Raw genomic sequence first — 27,905 nt, 5'->3', positions numbered from 1 at the left:
TAAAATATAATCCTTCCTCTGTACAAAACTCTTGTGATCATCCCTTTAATCCTTCCTCTGTACAAAACTAGTCTCTAAGAATAAAAAGAATTCAACTTGGAACTTACCCAGAGAGATTATCAAAAGATCTGACTAAATCAGTCGTCGATCTTGATAAAAATGAGAGACGAGAAAGGTTGAGGTGAGTTTTGTTTCCTTCCTTCCTTAATCTAGCTGCTTCTTGGGGGTCATTATATCGAAACATATGGCTTCCACCTAAGACTACTACACACCCTTTAAAAGAAATAATCCATTAAACTTAAAAACACAGGAATCTTATATTAGTCTGGTGGCAGAGGGGTGTAGGTGTGTTTTGGCGTACATACAATGTTTTATTGGTGATTCTGGTAAAACAAACCATACAGAACCCAAATCCGCGTGATGCCACTCTGTCATCCTTGAGCAATTTTTTTTACTGCCAAAATTCAAAATGGCCGAAGCCGAGATCACCGAAATAACGATTTTCGCCTATACCTTCGCCAAAAATGGACATAGAGATCTGATTTTGGTTGTCTAAACATATGTTTTAAGGTCTGGGAATCCATTAGAACACACAAATAAACTCTATTTGCCTTCTGTGAATATAGATTTTCACATTTCGACGATAAAAGTGCTCAAAGTGTGATGCCAGTGATGGCTGCATAGGGTTTAGACAAATATGGGTTTAGCAAAATGTTTTATTCACACTTATATCCCACAGTTAAGCTGAAAACATATATATTCACATGCTACAGTTAACGTGATTAACAAGTCATAGGGATGAAAGAAACAAACAGCAGTCAAGAACAGAAACAGTCAAATGAACCAAGCAGAGATCCGTTGTATGCAAGACGGAAATTATATGCTAATTTGCCAACATAACCACACAAATCTTGTGACAATCCCAAAATGTCATCATTAGTCTTCATCCGAATCCTCATTTGCCAGGACAGATGATTTAGTTTGATCGTTGCCGCAGTCTTCTGCACCGTGACATCTGCAGAAAACTGAACACGAGAGTCTCGCTGCAGAACACCTGCACTTGGCTGTTGCGCAAGGCGGCACTGAACGGCGACCACATGATCATTGTGAGTACCTCCATCCAGGGCGCTTGTCACATTCGAAGGTAAGGGTATTGGTACCAATGTGTTTGATGTCTGGTCTGTTGTCCACCCGTGTGTGTATTGAAATGCTGGAGGGTCAACTTCAAGTGCTGCACGCCACACTGCAGCTTGAAAATGGGCTCTGTGGACGTGTTCAGTGAACGTCTCAGTTGTTGGTGGAAGGCTCTTAAGCTGTGGTGCTGCCGTGAGTTTTTTGTTTCCCATCTTTTGTGACCAAATGTCGAAACGAACTGCTGTCATGTTGTCTCTCTCCTTTGATCCATAACAGGCAGCAAGGAATGATGTTGCTTCTGATATGACGTCCGAGAAATCAGAATCAAGGGTGACCGAGGTTCTTCAGCTGGTAGCCCATCATCAAGCATTTTACGACCGTGCCTTTGCCTATGCCCCACAGGTAAGAAACAGTATCACACCCTGAGACGACATGTGCAGCCAAGATCTCGGAGACAAAGTCGGCACACTTCTGGACTGTTGCCTTGATATCTACTGATGTTCTGCTATGACAGGTTCCTAACATCACTAGATCACAGGTGAGAGATTCGGACTTGAAGAAATGGAGCAGCAAAACAAACACGTCAGGCATTACCTCTTCAGACATTTCTTCTTTCTGCAGGCGTCTTATATTTGTTGATTCCAAGTCCGATCTCTCTCCTTGTTGTATCTGTGTTACCAGAATTGCTAGGGCATGTGTGGATTGAAGACCGTTCTGTGACGAAATGTTAGAGTCAAAGTTATCAGCTATTGTCTGAACTAGCCCAGAGCTGCATTCTTTCAGACCTGTGAGTTCTTGGCTCTGGGCAGCAGCATGGGCTACAGAGGCCTTGAATCGCAGTATTTCATCATACGACGCCGTGACTCGGAAGTTATGTAGACATTCAATGAGGGACTTTTCTCTGACTGTAACACCAAGCGAGACCTGCAAAGTTGTGTGTCTGTTTGTAACGATACTAGTTACGATGTTTCCTATCATAGCTGCAGGTAATGTGGAGTCTAATTTAGTGGAGAGCGGGACAGCAGGTGCAGCAGGGTTTGGCTTGCATCATCCAGTGAGTTTTCTAAGCTGACTCTAGTTGGTATTTGGACTTGTCATGTTTGAGTGTCTTAGTTTCAGCGACAATGAGCTTTGCCACCTTCGATACTGCTGCATCGTCATCGTCTTCATCATTTGCCACGAGCTTCAGAATGCTAGACGATTTACTCCTGAACGAGAGAATACTCGCTACACCCGCACCGGACAGGACCAGAATATCATGTCCAAAATGTTGTGATAGTTTCGACATCAGATTGCGGCGCGTCAGGGACTCTCCTCGTGAGTCATGTTTGTTCATGCAGTTCTATGGAGTTCCAGATGCGTGTACGGTCTTCATTTAGATCATGTATCACTCCGTTGAAAGCTTCATCTTCAACTTGTACAGGCTTATGAGAAGCAAAATGGATGTTGCGAGGACCACGAAACGTTGACATACAGTCTTTGTGGTACTGAGCATCAGCAGCATGTAAGTCGCTGACAGCACCTTCCACCCTGATGCGTACTTGTTGTGCCCACTCATCATTTCGCGCATCACATGCTTTCAGGATAACATCCTTCAAGGAGTCTTGGTTATGTCCGCGATCAGCAGTTCGGCATTGAACAACACGGCGCCATCGTTCAGGGTTTTTGTTTTTCGAATCTGGTTCTGAAGAACACTGTTCACCACATATTAAACAATGCTCTTTGAATTTGAAGGGTGTGATAGTCAAACGCCGAGATTGTTTCACATCTGGTTCTTCTGACAATTTCCTCTGTTTTTGTAAGAAGCGTTTTATGTGAGTCTTTGATGTGTATGTTGAAGCACAGTTTCTATGCACGAACAATGATCTAGATGTATCTTGTAATGTGGATGTCAATGAAGCATGCAGCCCATCACCCCTACGTTGACTAGCAGCTACAATGGAATTGAGTCTGTCGGGTCCCGCAACTGTTAGAGGTGCTCACTATCACTACAGTTCATGCAACTTTCCCAAAGGCAAGCGGTGTTGGGCTGTGATGAAGAATCCATCTTGTTGACAGCCTGAAATGAGGATACACCATCACCAAAGGAATATATGATAGAAAGAGAGTTTATAGAGTTATGTTTATTAGGTTTCTGCAATAGTAGAAGCAATATTAGCATGATTAATATACGCCAGCGGTCAGAGGTACATTGTGTAGGAAATATTTTGAAAGCAACAGAGACCATGCCCATAAGAACAACTATTCTACTATGCGTTCTATGCCAATGACTGTATTGTGCGGTAAAATAAATCATCAGAGGGGAGATAGAGTTTATTTGTGTGTTCTAATGGATTCCCAGGCCCTTAAAACATATGTTTAGACACCAAAATCAGATCTCTATGTCCATTTTGGGCGAAGGTATAGGCGAAAATCGAATTTCGGTGATCTCGCTTCGGCCACCATTTTGAATTTTGGCAGTAAAAAAAATTGCTCAAGGATGACAGAGTGGCATCACGCGGATTTGGGTTCTGTATGGTTTGTTTTACCAGAATCACCAATAAAACATTGTATGTAGCCAAAACACACCCAGGCAAAAAAATCCTCATTCTGCCACCAGACTATATAATATGCCTATACAGTGGTCGCCCCCCGTATTGGCAGGGGACGCGTACCAGACCCCCCCGTGAATAGTTAGAACCCGCGAATGTTTGGAACCCCTATAAAAACGCTAAAAACAGCCTATTTTGTTAGTTAAAACTCAAGAAAAAACACTACAAATTTTTGTACCTGGTTTTTTTAATAGTTTTATCACAAAAAGTGCATTTTATGATGAAATTGATAAAAAAACCAGGAATTTGTGGATATTTCTCATAGAAAAATACCGCGAATGCACGAATTTTCCGCGAATAATGCGGGGAAACTTTCCCGAGGCGAATGTGTGAGTCCGCGAATCTGGAGAACGCGAATACGGGGGGCCCACTGTATACAAAAGTGCACACTTTAAAAAAACAATATCATCCAAACTATTAAAGTTCATCTAAACAAAAACTACAAATCAACAATATAAACAAAAAATTACATTTTCATAAAAGTTTTAGTCATACTTACTCAGTTATTACATAGCTATTAGTTTCACTTATTCGCAACAGTTTAGATTCAAATTTCGCGGTAACGACACAAATATTGTGTAGGTGACACCAGTCTCGCCCCCTAGCGAGAGGGTTAACGATACAGCAGAGTAGATCTTTAACTTTACTAAGAGGAGGCAAATGCTTCTCTAAAATCTGAGTGTATCCGAAGATAAAATCCATTAGTGTAAATGGCAAGATGTTCTAATCTGATGGACTTTATCTTTGGATACACTCAGATTTAAGAGAAGCATTTGCCTCCTTTTAGTAATGTTAAAGACATTAGTACACCCTCTACCTCATTAGCTTTCAAGTGATATACGTATATCTTGTACGTCCATACGAAATTCAACATTCTGGTAGTATGATCACTCTTCATTTCTCAGGGTTTTGAAAGTTTTTAAGAAGTATTGAAATTTAGGCAGTACCTTGAAAATTTAGTTACTGGCATGGCATCATGGAAGGAAGCATAGGATTCTCTCCTATTGTCCAAACCTTCTCCTTGTAGAGAGGATTCAAACTTTAGGGAGTCAGGAGGGTAAATTGTACCCAGAGTACCTGCCACTTTTAGTGGATGGGTTGTGGTTTTACTTCAGTGTAGGTTACATCACAATCTAGTTGTTTTCACTGGGGTACATCTCCCAGGGCAAGGGCAAATTGTCGTCCTTGTGAGCAATTGGAATCATCCTTCCTACAAGGCTCCCCATTAAGTACAGGCAACCCTTGGCTTTACTGCTGTGCCACTACAGGTTAAGTTGAGCACCAACCAAAGGCAGTCTCTACTGGAAGCTCTCTTGACTAACAAGGAACAACAGGCACTGTTTCAATGCTAGCAGCTTTTCTATTTATAATTCATTACATGACTTAATATTTTTAAGAGTAGCATATGTCCATGTGCAACAAGGAATAATTAAGACAATATATTTAAGACACCATTGTGAATGCAATTTGCATCTGTTCTTTATGAATGACAGGACGCGATGGGCTGTGACATTCCTAGAATGTAGGGATCATCAACTTAGCTTCTCCTTGGAAACAGTGGCCCGAAGTGACAAGTTTTGTAAGTGCTGACATATCTTCCTCGGGTGGCGCGATGCCGAAAGTTGCTACCTAAGTAGATCAGACCATGTCCTGTTTCTATGCACGGGCGAATGCAGATATGCCTTATGAATCTGTTTTGAGGCTGTTTCTTGGGCGTGAGCAGTGTGTGTTACTTTGTGCGTGCGTGCAAACTTCTTCCCTACATAATGAGAAAGTAAGTTAGCCAAGAGGGGGGATCGCTACAGAGTCGGCGAAGGCCAAGATGGCCCCTTCAATAGTATTTTTAGTGGAGTGTGTGAAATCTGTGTTGAATGGGTAAGCACACTTATTCTTTAGCCAAAAAGTGGGGTTTGACTGTATTTTGAATATTGTTTCAAAGATGTTCTATTTCATTAGACCTTTTTATTTTGCTTTTTAATCTTTTGCTTATCGATATGTTCTCCTGTCTTCTTATAGGCGGTTCTGAGACAAAGGGGAACTGATCTGGTATTTAGAAATGGGAACTTAACTGATGTTCCGTGGTGTTACTAAGTAGACTGTGCAATGACTTTCCTAGCTTTATGACTAAACTAATGTTGGTTATTGTAGAAGAGGGATGAAGTGAGCTATCTGAGTTCAACCTTTCATTTAATCATTATGTTAAGAACCTGAATTATTTAGCTAATGCTTTGCTCTTAAATAAATGTATTTTTGTAGTTCACGAGTCTGATTTAATTTCCTTAGGTAGCGGAGAGAGAGAGAGAGAGAGAGAGAGAGAGAGAGAGAGAGAGAGAGAGAGAGAGAGAGAGAGAGAGAGAGAGAGAGAGAGTGGATGTCTTTTCAGTGCATAGCTGCAAAGTTCATTGCTACCAAAACCTTTTAAGATTACCGAGATCGGAACCTCAGTAATAGAGGTTGGAACCTCGGAAATACATGTATCCCACCTGTCATTGTGGGAATCAGTTATGTAATTATGTACTGGGTAGGTTACTTAGTTAAAAATGATGTTTTTATAATAAAAATTTTAATCATACTTACCCAGTAATTACATGATCAGAGCCCTCCTTTCTCCCTGCTGATGGACATATGCATAAATGGAATGAGCTAGTCTGTGGTGTCGTTCCTAACCCACTCATCAGGGGGTGAGACTGGTGTCACCTACACAATATCGGTGTTGCTACCGCAAAATCTGAATCTAAATTCCTGCAAATAAGTGAAACTAATAGCTATGTAATTACTGGGTAAATTACTTAATTAAAATTTTCCATTTCAATACACCAGAAATTTATTAGGTGTAGTTATGTAGTTAAGAAAAATTACATTTTTTAAAGTAAAATGTATTTCTCCCTAACCATACAAACCTGGAGTCGTTTACATAGGAGCTGCAATCTATCCTAAGTAAAGGACTCGAGGTTTGTATGGTTAGGGAAAAATACATTTTACTTTCAAAAATGACTTATTCTTTTCATGTCCCACTAATTCATCACAAAATGTAAGCATAAGAATGGCAAACAAGGAACTCCTATCATAGTACCTTGAAAAATATAAATTTTAACTTAATGATAACATTGCATTTCATAGTGAGAAACAGATTAAAAATCAAGCTGCCTCAGTTCAGTACTATGTGTATGCCACAGTTCTTCAGTTCAGTACCATATGTATGACCATGTGTATGAGTCTAAAATGCTAGGAAGAATCCTTCGAGTACTGTAGCCTTCACTATTTTAATTTTTTGTTTATTTTAATAAATTCTTCATCAGTATACCCCGTGACCTGGTACAGATGCCAATAGTCCCTGGATCTCACAAGTATATTTTTATTTCTACCAGTTTCCAGCTTGACGCTAGTATTATCCTAATGTTAAGACCAAAGGTTTGTTTCGTATATGAGCAATTATATTTTTCTTATAGGATGATTCGCTTGTCCAATGACTGTATGAGAAATTCTATTTTTTTTCATGGGATGACTCCTGAGATGGGTCATGTTCATCAAGTGTAATGAATTAAGAACTGGGAAAGTTACAGCATCTTTAAGTGAACTATATTGCATTTTTTGTATATCTAAATGAATCCCTTACTTTCTAAACAGAAGATACAAGTGCTATGCCATACCTTGTGTCAGCCTACTTGGTTTATCCACAAACTGAGAATTGACCCAGCACTGTGCGTCAGGACGTGACTCTAATGTAGCTTCACCATCAACAAGATGAATTGTGCAGTGTTCTTCCAATACTTCACCACCCTAACAAAAAGATAGTTCAATAAAAAAAAATATTCTGCTGGAGATATTCCAGTTAAACCTACACTCTATATACTATAAAGAAAGAACATTTAATAAAATTCACCCACTACACCTGCAGACTATTCACATATCATTTACAGATGGCTGAAGTAAGTTATCAAAACAAAGAATACTAATGTTTTTTAAAAATAAATATTTTGCATAAGTTTTACCTGCCATGGGCTGACAAAATAGACCACTTACTACTGACAAACTACCAGTAGGGTAACAACTGTGGGTAACACAAAGTTGACATTCCCACCTCTTCCCTTAATAAAAAGGAGAGGCCACAGTTTCAATCTTTGTAAATCACAATTTCCTTATCATCATGTAAATATACTCTTCACAATAAGGAGTTTTGATTCTGAATAAAAGATTAGTTGGTGTAAAGTATTCCTATCATATACAAAGCCTATCCTACTCCAGAGAGGCCAGAAGTAGGGGAAAGAGGAGAGGCTGCACCTGTTAAAGAATGAGCTGATAACTTGTGAAGAACAGGAGACGAATTACTCAAAGAGGCAACTATGCAACACATGGTCACAAGCAGCTAGAAAAAACTGACAGAAGTACAAGAAGGCCTCAGCAGATAATGAGGAGTGGTGGAAAGGCAATAAGACTTGGAGGTGGCACCCTTGAATGGAGAATGTGATGTGAGATGAGATCATGTTTGGAGATTTGATAGAAATACATCATGACTGACTCTGAAAGTGATGATCATGGGTATCTGAGATGAAGAAGCTTACCAAAGCAGACATACAAACACTTCTGTTGTGGTGGCATTTAGAAGTTTCGGTTTGTGTGATTGAATTTTTGTTTTTAAAAGTTATGCTTTTTCATAATATTGATTTTTTATGTCTCTTAGTGAGTAAGTAATTGATTAGTATTCACATTTTTTTCCTTTTTTTAACTTGCAGTTTGCTTGAATGTACTAGGGTAGACTGAGGGGCTCCCCTTCTACCATAGAATGTACCAAGAGCAAGAAATCTAAAAAAAATGCAAAATAACTTGGAAGAAAGAGCCAATTAGAAGAGCTGTTGTAAATAGAGGAAGGGATAAGGCAGAGAAGTGACAAGAAACATAGCAAGAGAACTTGAAGCTGCCAGATTGCAGAATCAAAAACACTTGGTTAGGCAGCCCTTCTCCCGTTCCTCCATATATGACATTACATCCTGAAAGATGCTGATCTCGACACACTTTCAGTAAAGAAAGTTCAACAGCAATTGGAACAAAAACTAGGTGTTGATCTCTCCAGTTGGAAGAATGATATTGATGAAATATGGGCTGATGTTGAGCAAGCTAATTACCCATCTGAAGATGTTTCAGAGACCATAGTTGGGGAAAAACTATAGTACTGGGTTTGAGGAATTAGGTTGGGGTTCTTTTGATAGTTGTGGGAGGATTGTAGATTAAGATTGATAAATTAGGTCAAGGTTCTTTTAGGAGGTTGTTGTAGATTAAGATTGATAAATTAGGTTAAGGTTTTTTCTGGTTGTTGTAGAATAAGACTGATGAATTAAGTTGAGGTTCTTTTTTGATGGTCGTCGTAGATTAAGAGTGATGAATTAGGTCAAGGTTCTTTTTGATGGACATTGTAGTAATTATGATTGATGAATTAGGTTAAGTTTCAGTTCTGTAAGTTGAAGTAATTATTTAGAAAAAGCCCTTACACTCTGGCTTGAGGAAACTTGGGTAATAGGGATCTCACAGGATGAATGGTTGGGAGGTCCACACACAAGCAAAGTATATCTTGTAAATAAAGAAGTCTGCAGTAATGAAGAGGAGGAATCACCAGTCGTGGAAACTGGAAGATCAGCCAAAAGAATGAAAGGAAACCTCCAAGGTGGGAGTATCAAAGCAGAAGCAAACATGAAAGCACTTGAGAATACAGGCAGTCCCCAGGTTACAACGGGGGTTCCGTTCTTGAGACACGTCATAAGCCGAAAATCGTTGTAAGCCAGAACATTGTCAAAAATTCTAAGAAAACCTTACTTTTAATGCTTTAAGTGCATTCAAAAGTACGTAAACTGCATTCTTATTGCATTTTTCATCAAAAAACCTTTAAATATTGATTAGTATACATTTTTGGTGTCACATTTCATCTGCCAGATCAGCGTTTGTGGGCGTTGTAACTCTGGAACATGTGTCATAACCCTGGAACATGCGTTGTAACCCTGGAAATAATTTCTGGTGAATATAATTGAAAAGCGTTGTAACCTCGGAACGTCGTAAGCCGAGACAGTCGTAAACCGGGGACTGCCTGAATATTGAAGTCAAGAGAGCAACAGTCACTAAGAATGACAGTCAAGATCATTGAAGAGTACAAGGCCACCAAAGATGTGGAATAGGTCACGGCAGTAAGACACATGGTTGAGTAAGCTGAACACTGAGAACATAAGGCAGTTGAAGATGCAGGGTCAGACTAGCAAGCAGAAATGGTCAAATACATGGGAGCAATTGAATACATGGTAGCAGCTAAGTAATTAATAGATGGTAACATAGTAGCACATAGGAGCAGACAAAAAAAAGACTGCAGACATAAGATTCAGGGCAGTTGGACACACAGAAACAGGGCAATGCTCAGAACTAGGCGAGTATGAAAATGGACTCATGAAGAGGAAGCCAAAGCTGAGGGGACCCAACCGACAAGAGCAGAAGCCTTAAATGTAGACATTGAGGCAAGAAAACACACCAAATCTGACAGTGCAGCTACAGAAGAAGCAGGTGGAGCGGCAACTCATAAGGCTACAATCAACTCCTTTGTGGAAGAATCAATTGTGGCAAGGAAATAGCCTTGAAGTACAGACAAAATCTTTGTCATGACCCCAGCCAGGAAGTCATCAGCAGAGCCAATGAAGTTGTAGAAGACAAAGGAAACATAGGAGCTGCAGATGACAAGACGCGAAAGAATTCCCATTCATGGCTTGAGAATATCAGGAAAAGGGATACCACTGTAAAACTTATTCTCCTCTATAGCACTGACTTTGTCATCCACAATCTGACAAGTCTTTGAAAGAACCACAAGAGAAAGTTGCATAATCCTTTTAATTACTGAATTACTGGAAAACACTGTACTGAATGTACTAAATAGCATAACAAAATTTATAAAATTAAATTAAATTTAAATTTTACATAAAATCCACTATGATTTACCTCTAATCTAATATCCTGTGTTGGCAATGAACCAATGGTTGTTGTACCATCATTCAAATGATATAAGGTAACTCCTGTAGTCAGCAAGTTGTCATCAATCACCACAAGATGTGGTCGTTCTGAATCCAGAATGACACCATGTCCTGTGGTAAGAAATGCATTGTATGTGCCAGGTAAAAAATAAAAAACTTTTACAATGAATGAAAAAATTATTGTAGATATTAAATCAATAACATTCTCTTTATCATAACAAAACAAAATATAGTCTTGCTAAACAATACATGCGCCTGAAAAAGCTATGAGGGCTGACATATTACACTGGTGAATGACAAAGATAAATATCATGGATTCACTATTTTTCCACACTTTATACAACCTTTATCTGTCCCTTACAAAGTGCACACAATTGAATATTGGTATGATCTCCATTAGAGTTATCATTGGGTACTTTCAACTAGACTGCATATGATAATTAAGCAAATTACCAAAATTCACTTAGTATTCGATTCATATTTTCATTTACTATATATTGTAATTACAATAAGAAATAAGTCATTCTTAATGAGCATGCTCCATTTGCATTTATAGAGCACAGGGTATGCCAATTTACTCTTCCCTGATTTTCATAGCTTTCATGTTCAGGTTACTCTTCTTCCAGCCTCATTTTTCTATATGAAGTACATCACATACACCACCATTTAAACCTCTCATGATAATTCCACCTGGCTTTATCATACTTTTTTGTATTCACTATATATTCTCATTACTTTCCCTTTTCTTCTTTTCTTGATGTTTTCATATCTCCCAACCTTTTTTATCTTTATCCCAAAACTTCACTTTTATTTCTTATCTGCCTACTCTTCTTGATAAACAACAATGCATCATGCTTTAGTCACCATGGAAAGCAATACAACAGGCTGTAAAACATGAACACCAGTGAATGATATTTGACATGTCAGTCAATTCTAAAGTATTCCTATATTTCAGATCCCTTGGGTTGAGCGTGGGTCTTGAAAAAATGACAATTCTTTAACCAATTTGTATTTTTCATAACTTACAAACCTGAGGTCTTAACATTAGGATAAATACTTAGCGCCAGCTGGAAACCTGTAAAGTTTAAAATAATTGTGTACGCAAGGGACTATTGACATCTGTGCTTGGTCACGAGACATGTGAAGCCACCCACATACCCTGCTTTAACTCGTGACCCCGTTAGTTATTCTTCCAACCCAGGTTAGTTGATAGAGGGGTGGTTAGAGGTGGGCCTTTGTATGTTAAGACCTCAGGTTTGTAAGTTATGAAAAATACAAATTGGTTAAAAATTTGTCATTTGTTCATATACGAAACATACCTTCAGTCTTAATATTAGGATAGACTTACTCTTGGTGGGAGGTAAGTACTATTAAACAACTGGTAGTTTGCCACCCTTGATCAGTTTTCTGAATAACGGAATTCAACGAAACAACTGACCAGTATTTCAGAATCTAAGACATATATGAATATCATAGAGTCAGACTTCTGGGTTCTACACAATGTCATAGTTCATTGCGTCCAAGGAAGATAAGAAGATCTGTTCTTCTAACAAACCAATTCATCCACTCATGTAGGTTTGTTATCATTCCCCTCCCCCTTGCTAAAGAGAGGAATGTCTTGCTACTGATAGGTATCTTACTGATACTAACCCAAACAGTATGGCTACTTCACTCACCTGTACCTTGTCCGTTCTAGCTTATGATGGTACTATCTTCTTACTGCACGACGTAAAGAAGGAGACAGAAATTTGAAAAGGAGAGAGGCCAGTTAATTCCTCCATTTCACATTCATACCATCATCTTAGACAAGATACCAACTGCCCCGCCAGGGGTCCTGGATGAGTTACACCATTTGTTGAGCAGCCACCAAAGGATCCAAGGAAATTGTGTCCAAGGACCTCTGGGCAACCTTATTTATATACAGGAAATTGAAAGTGGATTTCATAAAGAACCCAGTCTCAAATTTCAATGAACAGACAGACACCTTCTTAACAATGCTCAATTTTGAGCTTCGATACAGTCACAGACCAACTGTCATGATCATTTTAACAGATGTGTTCTTAATTCCCAGAAGGCCCTTATTCCTCTGATGACCTTCTCTTCTGTATAACCTCATTGGTACAACTTGACAACAAGGAGTAAGCTTGACCGATCGCCTCTGTTTGGCCTGTTCCTTTACGTCTACCCCCTTTATGTTCTAGGTGACGTAGTTCTTTCTTAACGACAGAGTACTTTGACACGTCAAAGCCGGCCTTCTGAAGGTCTCTCACACATACTCACACCATACTGAGCATGACTAAGAAATGTATCTGTCATGACCTGTGCTGCACTGACTCATTATCCTGGATTCTGGAGCAAATTGGAACTGATGTTCCTAACTACTTTTGAGTCTACATCAAAAACCTGGTTATTGAGTACTCCCACTCTACCAAGGTCAGAGGAAGACCACCATCCACGGTCAGTTTCCTGTAACGTGACTGATGTATGTGCCTGGTGGTAATCCATCAAGTCTACTCTGATACAGAGTATGTTTTCACTTATCAGATCGGAGTTCTTATGTGCCCCATCCAGTTCACTGCTCCTGATTCATCTGAAGAATACTCAGTGTGAAGTGATATTCACATGCCCAATCACCAGTCCAATGCATATCACCATACATGAAATTACAATAAGCTGCAGGTCCCGTTGCTAGGTGACCAAATCGCGCTGTGCGCAAAACAGTGAAAGGTAACAAGTTACTTTTTTTTCATTGTAATTTACACTAAATTGCGATCATTTTGGTATATAACACATTGTAAAACGATAAAAGCAACACAGAGAAAATATTATCACAAAATAATGCATGAATTTGTAATGCGCGGACATAAATATTTTTCTCAAAAATTCACCATAAATCTAAATATTGTCCTAGAGACTTCCAATTTCTTTCAAAATGAAGACAAATGATTGAATATTACTACTATACTGTAAGAGTATTAGCTTACAAATGCAGTTTTTGACCATATCTGACGAGCTAAAGTTGACCGAATGTCGAATTTTTTTATATATATATATTTTATATGCAATTATTTTGGAAATAAGAAAAGCTACAACCTTCAAATATTTTTCGTTTTATTCTACATAAAATTGCGCACATTTTCATATATAAAACTCTATGAAATGCCTAATATGAAATGGACCAAATATTCCGAGAATGGGACGTACGCATTTCAGTGATTTGTGGCGGAGAATCCGCGCGCGGAGGGAAGGAGTTTTTTTTTAATTCACCATAAATCTAAATATTGTGCTAGAGACTTTGAATTTGTTTCAAGATGAAGATAAATGACTGAATATTACTAGACTGTAAGAGTTTTAGCTTACAATTGCGTTTTTCGACCATTTCGGTAGAGTCAAAGTTGACCGAAGGTTGAAATTTTGGCACCTATCGTTATTTATATGAAAATATCTCAAAACTGATAAAAGCTACAATCACGAGTATTTTTTGGTTGTATTCTAAATAAAAATGCGCACATTTTTATATATAATACTCCATGAAACGGCTAATTTAAAATGGTACAAAAATGATGTCAAAGTGACGAAATAATTTCCGAGATGTGTCACAGATACTTTTTTTGCGGCAAGAAAGAAATTCGCGCTTGCGCGCCTGCGTACCGATTGTAAACAAAACAACACCTTGATCCGTGAACTCCCAGCATCCTCCAAGGCGCATGATTCAAGAGTTTTTGGCTGGTAGGCCTAAAAGTATTTTTCCGCGAATTTTAAAAAAAACTTTTGTATGTCGACGTAAAATACGTCCAGTCGGCACCCGAGTGACAAAAAATGTCGACGTAAAATACGTCCAGTCGGCGTTTAAGGGTTAACTAGGCTAGGCTAGTATAGACTAGCTTAATCTAGAAACTAAATGACTTAGGTTAGGGTAAAGTCGTTCAAGAAAATTTTGGGCTATATGTACATGCCAGGCTACAACCACAACCTTTTAGGCTGAGGTGGTAAAAGTGTTTCGCATGGGTAGCCTAGATACTAGTCTATGCTCGGCTATACTTATAACCTTACTAATCCGCCCAAGCTAAGATAGTGAAGGCATGTTCAAGAAGCCAGACCATGCTATGTCATCAACCCACTGTCAGGCTAAGTTGAGATGTACGACATGTATGTTGGCCATCCAACCTATGAGTTAGGCTAAGCTAACTAAGAATTGTACCACTCAGACTAATCTAGGATAGTAAATGCAAGTTCGAAAACTAAACCGCAACCATTAGCTAGTCCAAGCCAGCACATGCATACCCAAACCAGTTAGTTCGGACAGTCTAAGCTAAGAACTACTACTCAGATTAACTAAGATAGTAGCAGTAGACTCGGACTGGCTGGAATAGGCTACGAATTTAACCACAGGCTATAGTATCTTATGTTACAAGTGCCCTACTTAGGCTTGGCTACCTAGTGGCGAAAGAAAGAAGTTCACCTCCTCCTTTCGACTTAGGTTTCCATGCGGTTTAATTAAGAAGAATGGTTCTACAGTACTTTACTTCTAAGGAACCAAGCTTTCGATTAACTTTAACTACTTGTGTAAGAGTCGAAGCGTTTGGTCAATATTCTTATAGAAACAAACCAGATTACAGCAACAAGCATATAAAACATGGGAATTCTTCTTACCTGTAAAGGTTTGAAGTTTTCTGGGGTCAACCCAAAGTATGCTAATTCCCACCATTCAGGCTGTACATGTACGATTACTAAGAGGAATCCATAGTCTTCCAGCAATCCGTGCATTTATGTTGTAAAACGGACTCTACATGACTTGAACAAGGTAATTCATACACCTTCGTATCCTTTTTCAATCCAAACACCATGTAAATCCCCAGGGGAAGCACACTGGCCGGTGTCTCGGTGCTCCCCGAAAGGTTATTGAATTGACGAATCAAATCAATCACCTCTGCATACAAAGCCTATCCTCTGACAAACGTCCAGGTCCGCCATGGCCGTCCGACCATACGGCCGCGGCATCTTTGATTTTTAATGGCCACTCACGGCTCGATCCCAAATAGTCAGTAGGATTTGAGAACGTATCTATTTGCAATCCTACATCCAAATATGAGAGCAATTTTATCATATTTCATTACTCTGACATCTAGAGTCCATGAAAAAGTTTGTAAAAGCATCGGCGTATGTATCAAGTTCACCAACGGCATTGTAGTCTCTCTTAGACTCTTTGTAGTCTCCACTTGCAACTCCGCGTCGGCCGCTAGCCCAGCAACCGTCGACGCTTTCGCTCGTTCAGACTCTTGTAAACAAATTCGTCCGCTTGCTTTGAGCTTACCAGCCACTGACTTCTTTACTTTCTTGCTGATTGGGATGTGACAGTCCTGGCTCGAAGATGAAGAAGAATTTACTCTTCTCCTCTTGTCCCGAGGATCAGTCACGAAATCCCGTACACTCCAACGCTTGACTGGTACACACAGTGACGTCATCGAACTTAGCGATGACACCAACTAGAGGAAGAAGACGAAGAAGGAGACGAATCACACCTTTTCTTTTTGTCTTTCTTAACAATTCTCACCTCTAGATCTTGTAATTTCTTCATTACTGTGTGTACCAATGAGTCAGAAAGCATATTTGGTTATGGAGGCAGCGAAGTAGATCGAGAAGCAGTAGGCTGTGACGTCATCGCAGCGTCATGGATCTACGGCCATCATAGCTCTACAGCCGACATGGTTATCACAGCCTAGTCTACCACTGGACTGCTGACAACCTAAACGGCAACCGTCTAAAGTTGACTGAGCTAAAGTACTTCTTAAGCTTTCTTATTTCCAACATAACTGGAGCACACAACGGCACAGCCGCTTATTCTACGAGAAAATTCATACTATTTCTCCATAAGTGTGTGCCCCCGAAATGAAAGCGTAATATAATGATGCCACCGAAGACAACGAGAGGTTTGCATCAGTAGGCTGTGACGTCATGACTACCGCCATTTTGCAAGCGGTTTTAGCTATGACGTCATCACGCTTGATGGAAGCGTGAGGCTGTAGATGGTACTCTTGCAGCCAAGATCAAGAGACCCAACCTGCTGTGGCATTCCTACTTTACAAGGATGTGACAGTCCTGGCTCAAAGATGAAGAAGAAATTATTCTTCTCCTCTTGGCGCGAAGATCAGTCACAAAGTCCCTGATTCAAGCCTTCTCCAACTCTTCACAGCTACACTAGACTAAACTTTCATCATTCACTTGTTCGACAATTACAACTACTTCTTGTGCTTTCATATAATAGAGATGTAACAATCCTGGCTCGAAGATGGAGAAGAAACTTCTACTCTTGGCTCGAGGATCACCTACAAAGTCCCTATTCTTCCAGGATTGGCAGGAGAATGCACTGGCGTCAAAGCCAGTCACCTAAGCTTGTTGACACCTAAGCGGAAGGATACAGAGGAAAGACTTGTGTCTTTTCCATTATGTGACTGTTCTATTCCTAACGATTGTAATTTCTCTCAAAAACAATGTGCATTAATAATCTCCAAATCCGAAAGCATAGTTGTAAAGTACTCTTGTACCTCGAAGTGAAAAATAGAAGAAGCATGTCTCCGTGTAGGCCGCAACTGTGAAGTGACGTCATGGCAGTCACCATGTTTGTGACGTCACTGAGCATCTTGAATGCGAAGCCAGCACCCTACCGGAAGTGCAAGGCTGTTGATGATATTCTCGTAGGCATAGCAACCTGACATTAAAGGCTGCCGTGTTGCACAATCTGCTTCTTTACAGATGGCGACGCATCCGACCGCCATTCATTGCATATCAGGATAAAAGGGACATCCATCATATGGGACCCTGGATGTCAGCACCACATTATACATCAAACCAACTGTCCTCTTTGGGTTGGATCTCCTGATAAGCCCAACGCCGACTGCACACCTGCATCATCCCTACCCACGTATCTGGAACGAAAACAAGATGGCGATGCACACCTCTCCCCACAGGGAAAGAAGCACAATTAGTCATAATTACTTCCCAAAGCACATCCTGATACATCCAAGCTTTGGATTTACAGGTAATCCATATGAGTATGTGATATTCCAAAGCACAGGTAATAAATTAACCGTAACTTGAGTTTCTGCACCTACGACTTACTACACGAAGAGTTCCTCGACGTCGAAATCGTTGAAGAAAATATCCGGTCATTTATCTTCTTCTTGTGATATCCAGGAAGTCTCAAAGCATGAGAAGGCTTCATGTTCACATGTCCATGAATTCCAAACAACAAAAGCAAAACAACAGGAGGCAAACTAAACCGGCTTTAAAAGGACGGAGGCAAAGCACTTCCTCTCTTAAAGGAGGTAAGAAAATAACTAACGGGGTTACGAGTTAAAGTGGGGTATGTGGGTGGCTCCACATGTCTCGTGACCAAGCACAGACGCCAATAGTCCCTTGCGTACACAATTATTTTCAACTTTACTGGTCTCCAGCTGGCGCTGAGTATTTATCCTAATGTTAAGACTGAAGGTTTGTTTCGTATATGAACAATTAAACGTTTCAGTTAATCTGAACTACAGTAGGGCCTCGATAATCGTGGGGGATAGGGCCCAGAACCCCCCGTTATAAGTAAATAACCGTGTTATCCCGGTACCCCCCCTCAAAAATTGCTTTAAACTGCCTACTTTAATAATTAACCCACCCACGACCACTATTCCAATGTTTATAACTGCCTACTTATTTACATTATGGCTCCTTTGTTTGTATGTATGTTTAAGTTATATGTCTATAATGTCACAAATCTTTTATAAATTTTCCTATCTTCAATTTCCCCTTCATCAGATCAGCAAACATAAGTATATTACCTAACAATTCCTTTCTATTTTCATGATTTGGCTGCTGCACCAAACTAAAAGTACATAGCATATTTATTTCGTGAATAAACATATTTATGATAAAAAAAACATGATTTACTGTAATGATTACAGCACCCGACCATAATATTAATGTATAAACAGCAAAATACAGCAATAAAAATCTATTTTTGTCTTTTGTTTACATTTAGAATCAGCTGATGGACGTTTATTAACGAAAGAATTATTTTGGAAAATATAGTTGCTAAAAGAAACTAATTTATTAATGGAATTATTATTATTTTTAACTTTGTACATAATAGTTTATGATATTATGAATCACAGTAATTCTCTTTTCACTTTGAGAGAGCGAGCTGATAGAGAGAGCGAGAGAGAGAGAGAGAGAGAGAGAGAGAGAGAGAGAGAGAGAGAGAGAGAGAGAGAGAGCAACTTGAATAGCTAGAGAGAGAGAGAGAGAGCAACTTGAATAGCTTGAGAGAGCAGCTTAGGATGAGAGTAACTTGACTAGCTTGAGAGACCAGCTTAGGACGAGAGTAACTTGACTAGCTTAGCTCGAGAATAACATAATGAAATTTGTATTTTAAATATTCTTATGGTGATAAGAAATGAAACATCGATAGTGATAAGATATTCTCTTGTATACTGTTATAATATGTGATAATCATTGAGTCATCTATAAAAGTTGTATTGAAGCACAGTTTCGTAAATCACAGAAAGAATAAAAATAATGGCAACACATGTACCTACAAAATGTTGGGGACCATCTTGTTCTTTTATTATGATAATATAGATCAGTATATAGTTTTTTTCTGTAAGTGATGAGAGAGAGAGAGAGAGAGAGAGAGAGAGAGAGAGAGAGAGAGAGAGAGAGAGAGAGAGAGAGAGAGAGAGATTGCTATTTACGTTCATAGTATTTGAAAATTTGTAAATAAGTTTATCCTAAAAATGCATTTAGTCATGAAAAGAAGATGAAAACACAAACACAGTAATTAATGAATCTTGCTCTATGATAAAATTCGTGATTTCGTTAATTTTCCGGGATATACGTAGTAGTTGGGGTCCACAAAAAAGTAAGTAAAGTGATTTATGACAGTTTAGAGGACACTTATATAAAAATACATCGGTAGTTTGTAAAACGGTGTAACCACTATCTCATTGTGTAAAAATATTATGTACGAACGAGACTGTAGGTTTGGTGACATAACGTTGGTCACACGCATTCTTTTCGTGAATTAATATACATTTATGATCAAAAATAGTTACTGTACTGCTTACAGTACCATACTGTAATATTAATGTAATCACATCAAAATAAAGTAATCAGTGCATACTGTAAACTTGTAAAGTGTATTTTTGTCTTTTGAAAAATGCATTCCCCAAGGAATTTTTCCTTGAAGAGGCTTTTTATTATGAAGATATGCCAATAATATATAAGATATGCATTTTATTATGAATATATGACAATAATATATAAGGTAACAATGATTTATTACGTTTACGCTTCGTCGCCCATCGCAAACAACAATACGATAATCTATGACAATTATCGTTTGTATGACTGCAGTATTCAGAGAAGTTGATTACGTTATACCCAAACAATAATGAAGTTCCAATTGAAAATTAATGTTTTCTTAAATGTTATTACTACTGTAATTACACTACTACTATTAACATTTCTAAAAGGTTAAGAATGACAAAGGTCGCTGTGAAGTGTAACTCAATGTTTACATTTCTGCTGTCCACTCAACTACAAGTTGATGTCAATGATGTGGAATTATTCCATGAATAGGCTATATATTATAAAGCTATGCCAATAATATATAAGGTGAGAATGATTTTATTACCTTTATTGTCAGTTAATATCATAATGTGAATCTGTTCATGCATTTGCTGGTTATCGGAACCGTACGAGGCTTAGCCTACCATGGACAAGCCTGCGATGCTGCGATTCATACCAGGATATAGACTGAGAAGTGGTCCAAGGAAAACCCCGTGATTAAGTGAATCCGTGATTGCTGATCCGCGACTAAGCGAGGCCCCACTGTACCTTTATATCTCCGAATGAATAACAATAGTTTTACATAATATGTACTAACACATATAATAATTAAATAATAATAATTATTGAATAAATACATACCAGCCTTCCTCAGGCCAAGTGTTTTTTGTTCTTGAAGAATAGTGTGAGTTTCGCTCCACTTTTCTGTCCACTGATCCGTAAGCTCCTTTTCTTTAGCTTGCTTCTGTGTCAACGTTGCCATGATACTTCCTTTCTCACTGTTTGCCTTAAATGAAAAGCCAATATTATTAGGAAAGTATTTTAATTGGAAGATATTATATAAAAAAAATACAACCAAAAACAATAATAAAATACACTGCAAACCTGCAATTTTCGATATATACTGTACAACACTAAATGTAAATTTCTTAATAAATTTTTTTATCAATATAATTTATATAAATATATAGTGTAAATATATTAGTATATCCAGTAATTCTCCTAAAATATTAGTGAAAAATGATATTGTTATGATACAATAAAGTTTCATACATACTTACCTGGCAGATATATACTTAGCTATAGACTCCGTCGTCCCCGACAGAAATTCAAATTTCACAGCACTCGCTACAGGTAGGTCAGGTGATCTACCGCCCTGCTCTGGTGGCAGGACTAGGAACCATTCCCGTTTTCTATCAGATTTTTCTCTTCCACCTGTCTCCTGCGGGAGGCTGGGTGGCCATCAATCGTATATATCTGCCAGGTAAGTATGTATGAAACTTTATTGTATCATAACAATATCATTTTCATACATTCAACTTCCCTGTCAGATATATACTTAGCTCATTGACACCCTTTGGTGGAGGGTAAGAGACAACTAACTACTGAAAAGACAGGTAAACAACATATGTTGTAGTTATTTATAGACCTTGGTTCCTACCTGATTAGGTGGAAGACTTCGTGGCTACTGCCTGGGGATGTCTGCTTCACCACTCAAGAAGCCTTTCGCCTTCCCCTTAGCGGAGATTAGTGATCTGTGGCCAAGAGTTCTTGTGGGTCTGTCGATGGGGTCTTATCCACTTACTCGGCAGAGCCTGACTGGCATTTGTCAATGGGTGCTAATCCGCTTATATGACAACATGCCTTCTTTAAGGCGCACACAACCGATCCCGATCACCCGATCCTAACACCTGTGTTAGTTCTAAGATTGCCAAGAGTTATCCCCAAACTCTTCGCAAACAACCCAAAACTCGAATTACACAGTCAATACGCACACACGAAAGTACAAAAAAAAAATTTTGTACCCCTCTAAAAGTCAGATACCACTCGATTTCCTTACTAAACCGAAGCGACGGCCGCCTGTGTGACATCTGACACTTCTTCCAGCAGGAAGCCAAGAACGTATCCGACAAGAGGGTTACGTACACAAAACTAAGGATCGGCGCTTGCTCCAGTACCCAGAACCATCTGCGCTGACACAAACGGACCTAGAGAAAAACATTTCTCATACGTTACGCGCACGTCCTTCAAGTAATGAGATGCAAACACCGAGTTGCACCTCCAATATGTTGCATCTAAAATATTCTTGAGAGACATATTTCTTTGGAATGCAATAGACATTGCAATTGCCCTTACTTCATGAGCTCTTACTCTCAATAGTTTAAAAGAGTCATCTGGGCAGTTCTTATGCGCCTCGGTAATAACGCTTCTTACAAAGAAGGCTAAGACATTCTTCGACATCGGTCTTTTGGGTCCATTACGAGCACATCATAGACCGTGTTGCGAACCCCCACTCTGCTTCTTTCTGTCCAGATAGAATTTAAGCGCTCTGACCGGGCAAAGAGACCTCTCTGCCTACTAGACTAACCAGGCCTTTTACCTCGAAGCTCCTGGGCCAGGGTTTCGAGGGATTCTCATTTTGCAAGAAAGAGAGTCTGGAACGAACAAATAGCAGTCTCCTTTGAAGCCCACTCGTGACTCAAGGGCGTGCAGCTCACTGACTCTCTTCGCCGTAGCGAGAGACAACAGAAACAGGCACTTCCTTGTAATATCTCGAAAGGAAGCCGTGTGAGGTGGTTCGAACCTTTCGGAAGATAGAAATTTTAGGACCACGTCCAGATTCCAGCTTGGAACTCTAGATTCTTTTGATTTGGATGTTTCGAAAGAACGAATGAGATCATGCAAATCCTTATTATTGGCAAAATCTAATCCTCTGTTCCTGAATACAGCCGAGAGCATACTCCTGTATCCCTTAATAGTTGGTACAGAAAGATGAGATTTCTCCTTCAAGAAAAGAAGGAAATCTGCAATTTCGGTCACAGAGGTATTGGAGGAGGACAGCTTCTTCGACCTACACCAACTTCTGAACACCTCCCACTTCAATTGGTATACTCGCATAGTAGATGATCTGCGGGCTCTGGCGATTGCGCTTGCCGCCTTGCGAGAAAACCCTCTCGCTCTGACAAGTCTTTCAATAGTCGAAAGGCAGTCAGAGCAAGAGCGGGTAGGTTTTGATGGTACCTCTCGAAGTGGGGTTGTTTGAGCAGATCTGTCCTGTTTGGAAGAGATCTGGGGAAGTCCACCATCCACTCCATTACCTCTGTGAACCAATTTCGGGATGGCCAATATGGGGCTATCAGAGTCATCCTTGTCCCCTTCGAGGCCACGAACTTTCTGACCACCTCCCCCAGGATCTTGAATGGGGGAAAAGCGTACACATCCAGTCCGGACCAGTTCAGGAGACAGGCGTCTACTGCATAAGCTCTGGGATTGTCTGCCAGAGCGCAAAAGGTGTCTATCCTCTTGGAGAGGAACGTGGCGAAACAGGTCTATTTGAGGCTTCCCCCAAAGAGACCAAAGGATCTGACACAACTCTGAGTGGAGGGTCCATTCTGTGGGAAGGACCTGGAACCTCCTGCTCAGCCTGTCCTCTCTCACGTTCCTCTCCCCTTGGACAAACCTTGTTAGTAGAGTTATATTCCTTTGATTCGCCAAATAGATCTCTTGTCAGTTCGATAGAGCGAGAGAGTGAGTCCTCCTTGTTTTCTTACATAAGCCAGAGCGGTGGTATTGTCGGAGTTTATCTGCACTACCCCGTCTCTAACTATCTGTTCAAAGCCCTTTAACGCAAGATGAATGGCTAAGAGCTCCTTGCAATTTATGTGCCATGACACCTGCTCTTCCGACCAGGTGCCTGACACTTCCCTGGATCCTAAGGTTGCACCCCAACCTGTCTCCGATGTGTCTGAAAATAATATCAGGTTCGGGTTCTGAACTTCCAGGGACACACCTCTGTTTTCCTCTAGAGGGGATAACCACCACCTTAAGAGATTTTTCACTTCTGTCGGGATTGGAAAAGTATCAGAGAGCTGTCCTGTCTTCCAGTTCCAATTCCTTCTCAGGAAGAACTGTAGAGGACGGAGATGCAGTCTTCCTAGAGGAAAGAACTGTTCCAGCGAGGAAAGGGTCCCCAGGAGGCTCAACCATTCCCTTGCTGAACTGCGCTCCTTCCCTAAGAAGCTGGAGACTGTGGCGCAACCTTTCGATATTCTCTCTTGAGAAGGAAACACTCGAAAACCCCGAGAATCCATCTGAATCCCCAGATAAGCCATGTTCTGGCTGGGGATCATCTGAGATTTCTCGAGGTTTACGATCAATCCTAATGACTTTGTCAGGTCTAATGTCGTTGAAAGGTCCTCCAAACACTGTTTGTGCGACCTGGCCCTGATGAGCCAATCGTCCAGGTATAGGGAGACGTTTATTCCCATCAGATGTAGATGTCTTGCTACATTCTTCATTATGCTTGTGAAGACTTGAGGAGCCGTGGACAGGCCGAAACACAGGGCCCTGAACTGATAGATCCTTCCCTCCATCATGAAACGAAGGTACTTCCTCGACGAATGATGAATCGGGATGTGGAAATAGGCGTCTTGAAGATCGAGGGACGCCATCCAATCTCCTTGGCAAATGGCTGCAAGGACTGAAGCAGACGTTTCCATGCTGAACTTCTGTTTCTCCACAAATCTGTTCAGCGCACTTACATCCAGTACTGGTCTCCACCCCCCCGAAGCTTTCGCTACTAGAAAAAGGCGATTGTAAAACCCCGGGGAGTTGTGATCCAGTACCAGCTCGATTGCTCTTTTATCCCACATCTGTTCTACCATTTGACGAAAAGTATCCATCAGTACAGGGTCCTTGTATCTGGCGGACAGTTCCCTCGGTGTTGATGTCAGGGGAGGGCTGTCCTTGAATGGGATATAATATCCCTTCTTGATGACCGACATGGACCAAGTGTCGGCTCCTATGTTTGCCCAGGCTTCCGCAAAATCTTGCAACCTGGCACCTACAGGTGTTTGGAGGATCGCTTTCTCATTTCCCCTTCTTAAAGGGTCGGAAGGAAGCTCTTCCTCTTCTTTCCGTCGTCTTTCTTCTGGAAATAGTTCTAGCCGGAGGGCCTCCTTGAAAGGGCTGCTGCTGCGTTGGACGAGCCCCTTCTTTTCTTCATTGGCTACAGGCCTATTCTTCCTCGAAGACTGCCTGAGGAGATCTTGAGTCGTCTTCTCAGTTAGTGAATGTGCAATGTCCTTCACCAACTGAGAAGGGAACAAATGCTCTGAAAGAGGGGCGAACAACAAGGCGGATCTCTGTGAAGGAGAGACGGCCTTAGTGAGGAAAGCACTATAAACTGCCCTCTTCTTCAGCATTCCCACACCAAAGAGGGAGGAGACCTCTGCCAACCCATCCTGAACAGCTTTGTCTATGCATGTAAGTATGCTATGCAAAGCTTCCGGGTTTAGGTCTTCCACTTCCTGGGACTTTTTAGCCAAAACCCCAAGGGACCAATCCAGGAAATTAAATACTTCCAAGACGTGAAAAAGTCCCTTGAGGAGATGGTCCATCTCCGAAAGACCCCAAGTTGCTCAGGCCGAGTTCAAGGCGTGTCTTCTCGAGGAGTCTACGAGACTCGAGAAGTCCGATTCGGCCGAAGTAGGCAGAGACAATCCCATATTTTCTCCCGTCTCATACCATATGCCTCTTCTACCCGTTAGTTTGGCAGGAGGCATACAAAAGACCGTCCTTCCTAGTTCCTTTTTTGTCTTAATCCAGGAATCTAGAGACTATAGGGCACTCTTCATCGATATGGCCGGTTTCATTTTAAGGAAGGACGAAGACTTGAGTGATTTAGCGCTCGAAAAAAGAGCGCGCGGAGAAGGAGGAGCAGCTGGAGTCAACGAATCTCCATATTCTTCTAGAAGGAGAGAAGTAAGAACTTTATAGTTCGACAGTCCTTCTCTATTCGTTACTTCGTCTTCCGAAACGTCCTCTAAGTCGAGAGGATCGGAAGGAGAAAGCTCCCTTCTTTCATCTGTCTCCTCCTTTGACTTCTTCCTTTCCGTAGAAGAAGAACTTCTCACAGGCGAGGGACTAAGGGCTATTGCCTCGCTACGCATATCCTTAGGAGAATCTTGGTTAGTTTGCACCTGGCGCCTGATTGACTCCTGGCGCCTATCAGGCTCTTCTCGTATAGTATGCGCCTGGCGCCTGACAGGCGCTTCGCGCTCGGAAAGCTCCTGGCGCCTGGCAGGCGCTTCGCTCCTGGCAGGCGCTTCTTCCATTCTAGCTGGCGCCTGGCGCCTGGTTGGTGTTCTGCGCCTGGAACGATCTCGGGAATAATCAGGCTCTTTGCGCCTGGATGACTCCTCTCTTTCTGTGAGGACTTCTAAGTCATCAACATCCACACTGTCAGGTGTTCTCTGGCGCCTACTTGGCGCCTGGCGTCTGGCTGGCGCCAGGCGCCTGGCAGGAGTTTCTTCCTTTTCTACCTCTCGCCTGCCTGGTGCTTCGCTCCCCCCAGAGATGGCCGCCTGTGCGACAACTCCCCTGGAAGGCTCGTTGCGCCTGACAGGAGATCGGTTTCTAGATCTTTTTAAAGGAAGCTTGTCGTCCTTTCTGCGAGAAGGCTCTTTGGAAAGGACTCCTACCAACGACGCTAGCTGCTCTTGCATATTGATTAAAATCTTCCTGGTAGAGGACTCCTCTTCATCAAAAGCAGGCAGAGAGATACTGGAAGGCGCTAGAGACTCCCGTACCGCAAAGGGAGTTAACTCCTTTCTAGCTCTCTTTACTACCGAAGGCACTTCTTCTTCTGAAAAGTGCTCGGGGCTAGAGTTCAATTCAGGCTCTTTCCAGTTTCTCTTCAACGGACGGGAAAGCTTCGTATCTTTCCATCCTCTTTTCGGTGAGGGAGATCCCGATGACGAAAAGCACTCTCGTAGGACGCTTTTTCTGTAGCAATCCCTGGCAGTCTGAGATGTAACAGATTCTGCCGAAGGGACGCCTGATTGTTGGGGATTCTCCACAACCTCCGTACGGCTTTCGACTTTCCTTCTCCTCTGGGCCAGGGAGCTTGGAAGCGGTCTAGGCCTGGGAGCATCGCAGAGATGACCAGACGCCCCCTCCACTACACTGGGGACACTTATATCACTAGAAATATCACCCTCACTTTGCTTACCTTCTAATGCCGCCATTTTCTCTTGCATTTTTTGAAGGGAAGCTTTGAGTTCTGCAATTTCAGAAGCCGAATCAGAGGGATTAGCAACCCGTGATCGGCCTGATAAAGAAGGAGAATAATGATGAGTAGAAGAAGCTACAGAACTAGACAGGGGTTCATTAGATCTAGATCTACTAAGGCTTTTATAAGCCGCCTTCCTCTCTCTATCTTTCTCTAACTTCTTCAAGTAAGAAGTTAGAGTCTTCCATTCCTGAGCACATCAATCTTTCACACTCATTACATGTGTTATATAAAGAACATCAACTAACAACCTCTACATCCACGGCATGCAGTGAGGATCTACCGAAGCCTTCGGAATCCTCACTTTACAGCCCTCATTCACACACACTCTGAAACCAACACTAGAGTCAGACATATTCAAGAAAAATCCAAAGCCAAGTCCAAAAACAGTTCCACGATAGTGAATGCCAAACAACGATCCAAGTACGTCACCAAAAATCGGTCGAAAGAAGATCAAAAGCGTTGAAAAAAGAATTCCAGTCAGGAGGTAGTAAAAACAATGTTGACATCACTGGCGACAGAGAAAATCTGATAGAAAAACGGGAATGGTTCCTAGTCCTGCCACCCAGAGCAGGGCGGTAGATCACCTGACCTACCTGTAGCGAGTGCCGCGAAATTTGAATTTCTGTTGGGGACGACGGAGTCTATAGCTAAGTATATATCTGACAGGGAAGTTGAATGTATGAAATAATGCTATTACATACTATTACAAATTTCCTCAATTACAATTACTCAAGCTTATATACCACTTTACACAATTTTCCCATTTAAATG

General features: G+C 40.9%; 1 protein-coding gene across 1 annotated transcript in view; it reads right to left on the bottom strand.

Moving 5' to 3' along the window:
- The window catches only part of LOC135217066 (kinesin-like protein Klp98A), a gene marked incomplete in the record, with an annotated part of 164,516 nt that overhangs the window by 61,397 nt on the left and 75,214 nt on the right, over positions 1–27,905 (bottom strand). The window contains 4 exon segments of the mRNA XM_064252747.1: positions 108–273; positions 7,376–7,505; positions 10,695–10,837; positions 20,702–20,846. Of these exon segments, the coding sequence (XP_064108817.1) occupies positions 108–273; positions 7,376–7,505; positions 10,695–10,837; positions 20,702–20,846 (584 nt within the window).

Source organism: Macrobrachium nipponense, chromosome 7, assembly GCF_015104395.2.
Source record: "Macrobrachium nipponense isolate FS-2020 chromosome 7, ASM1510439v2, whole genome shotgun sequence".
Lineage (NCBI taxonomy): Eukaryota > Metazoa > Arthropoda > Malacostraca > Decapoda > Palaemonidae > Macrobrachium > Macrobrachium nipponense.
The sequence above is the reverse complement of the archived record's forward strand: the minus strand, read 5'-3'. Positions and strand labels throughout refer to the sequence as shown.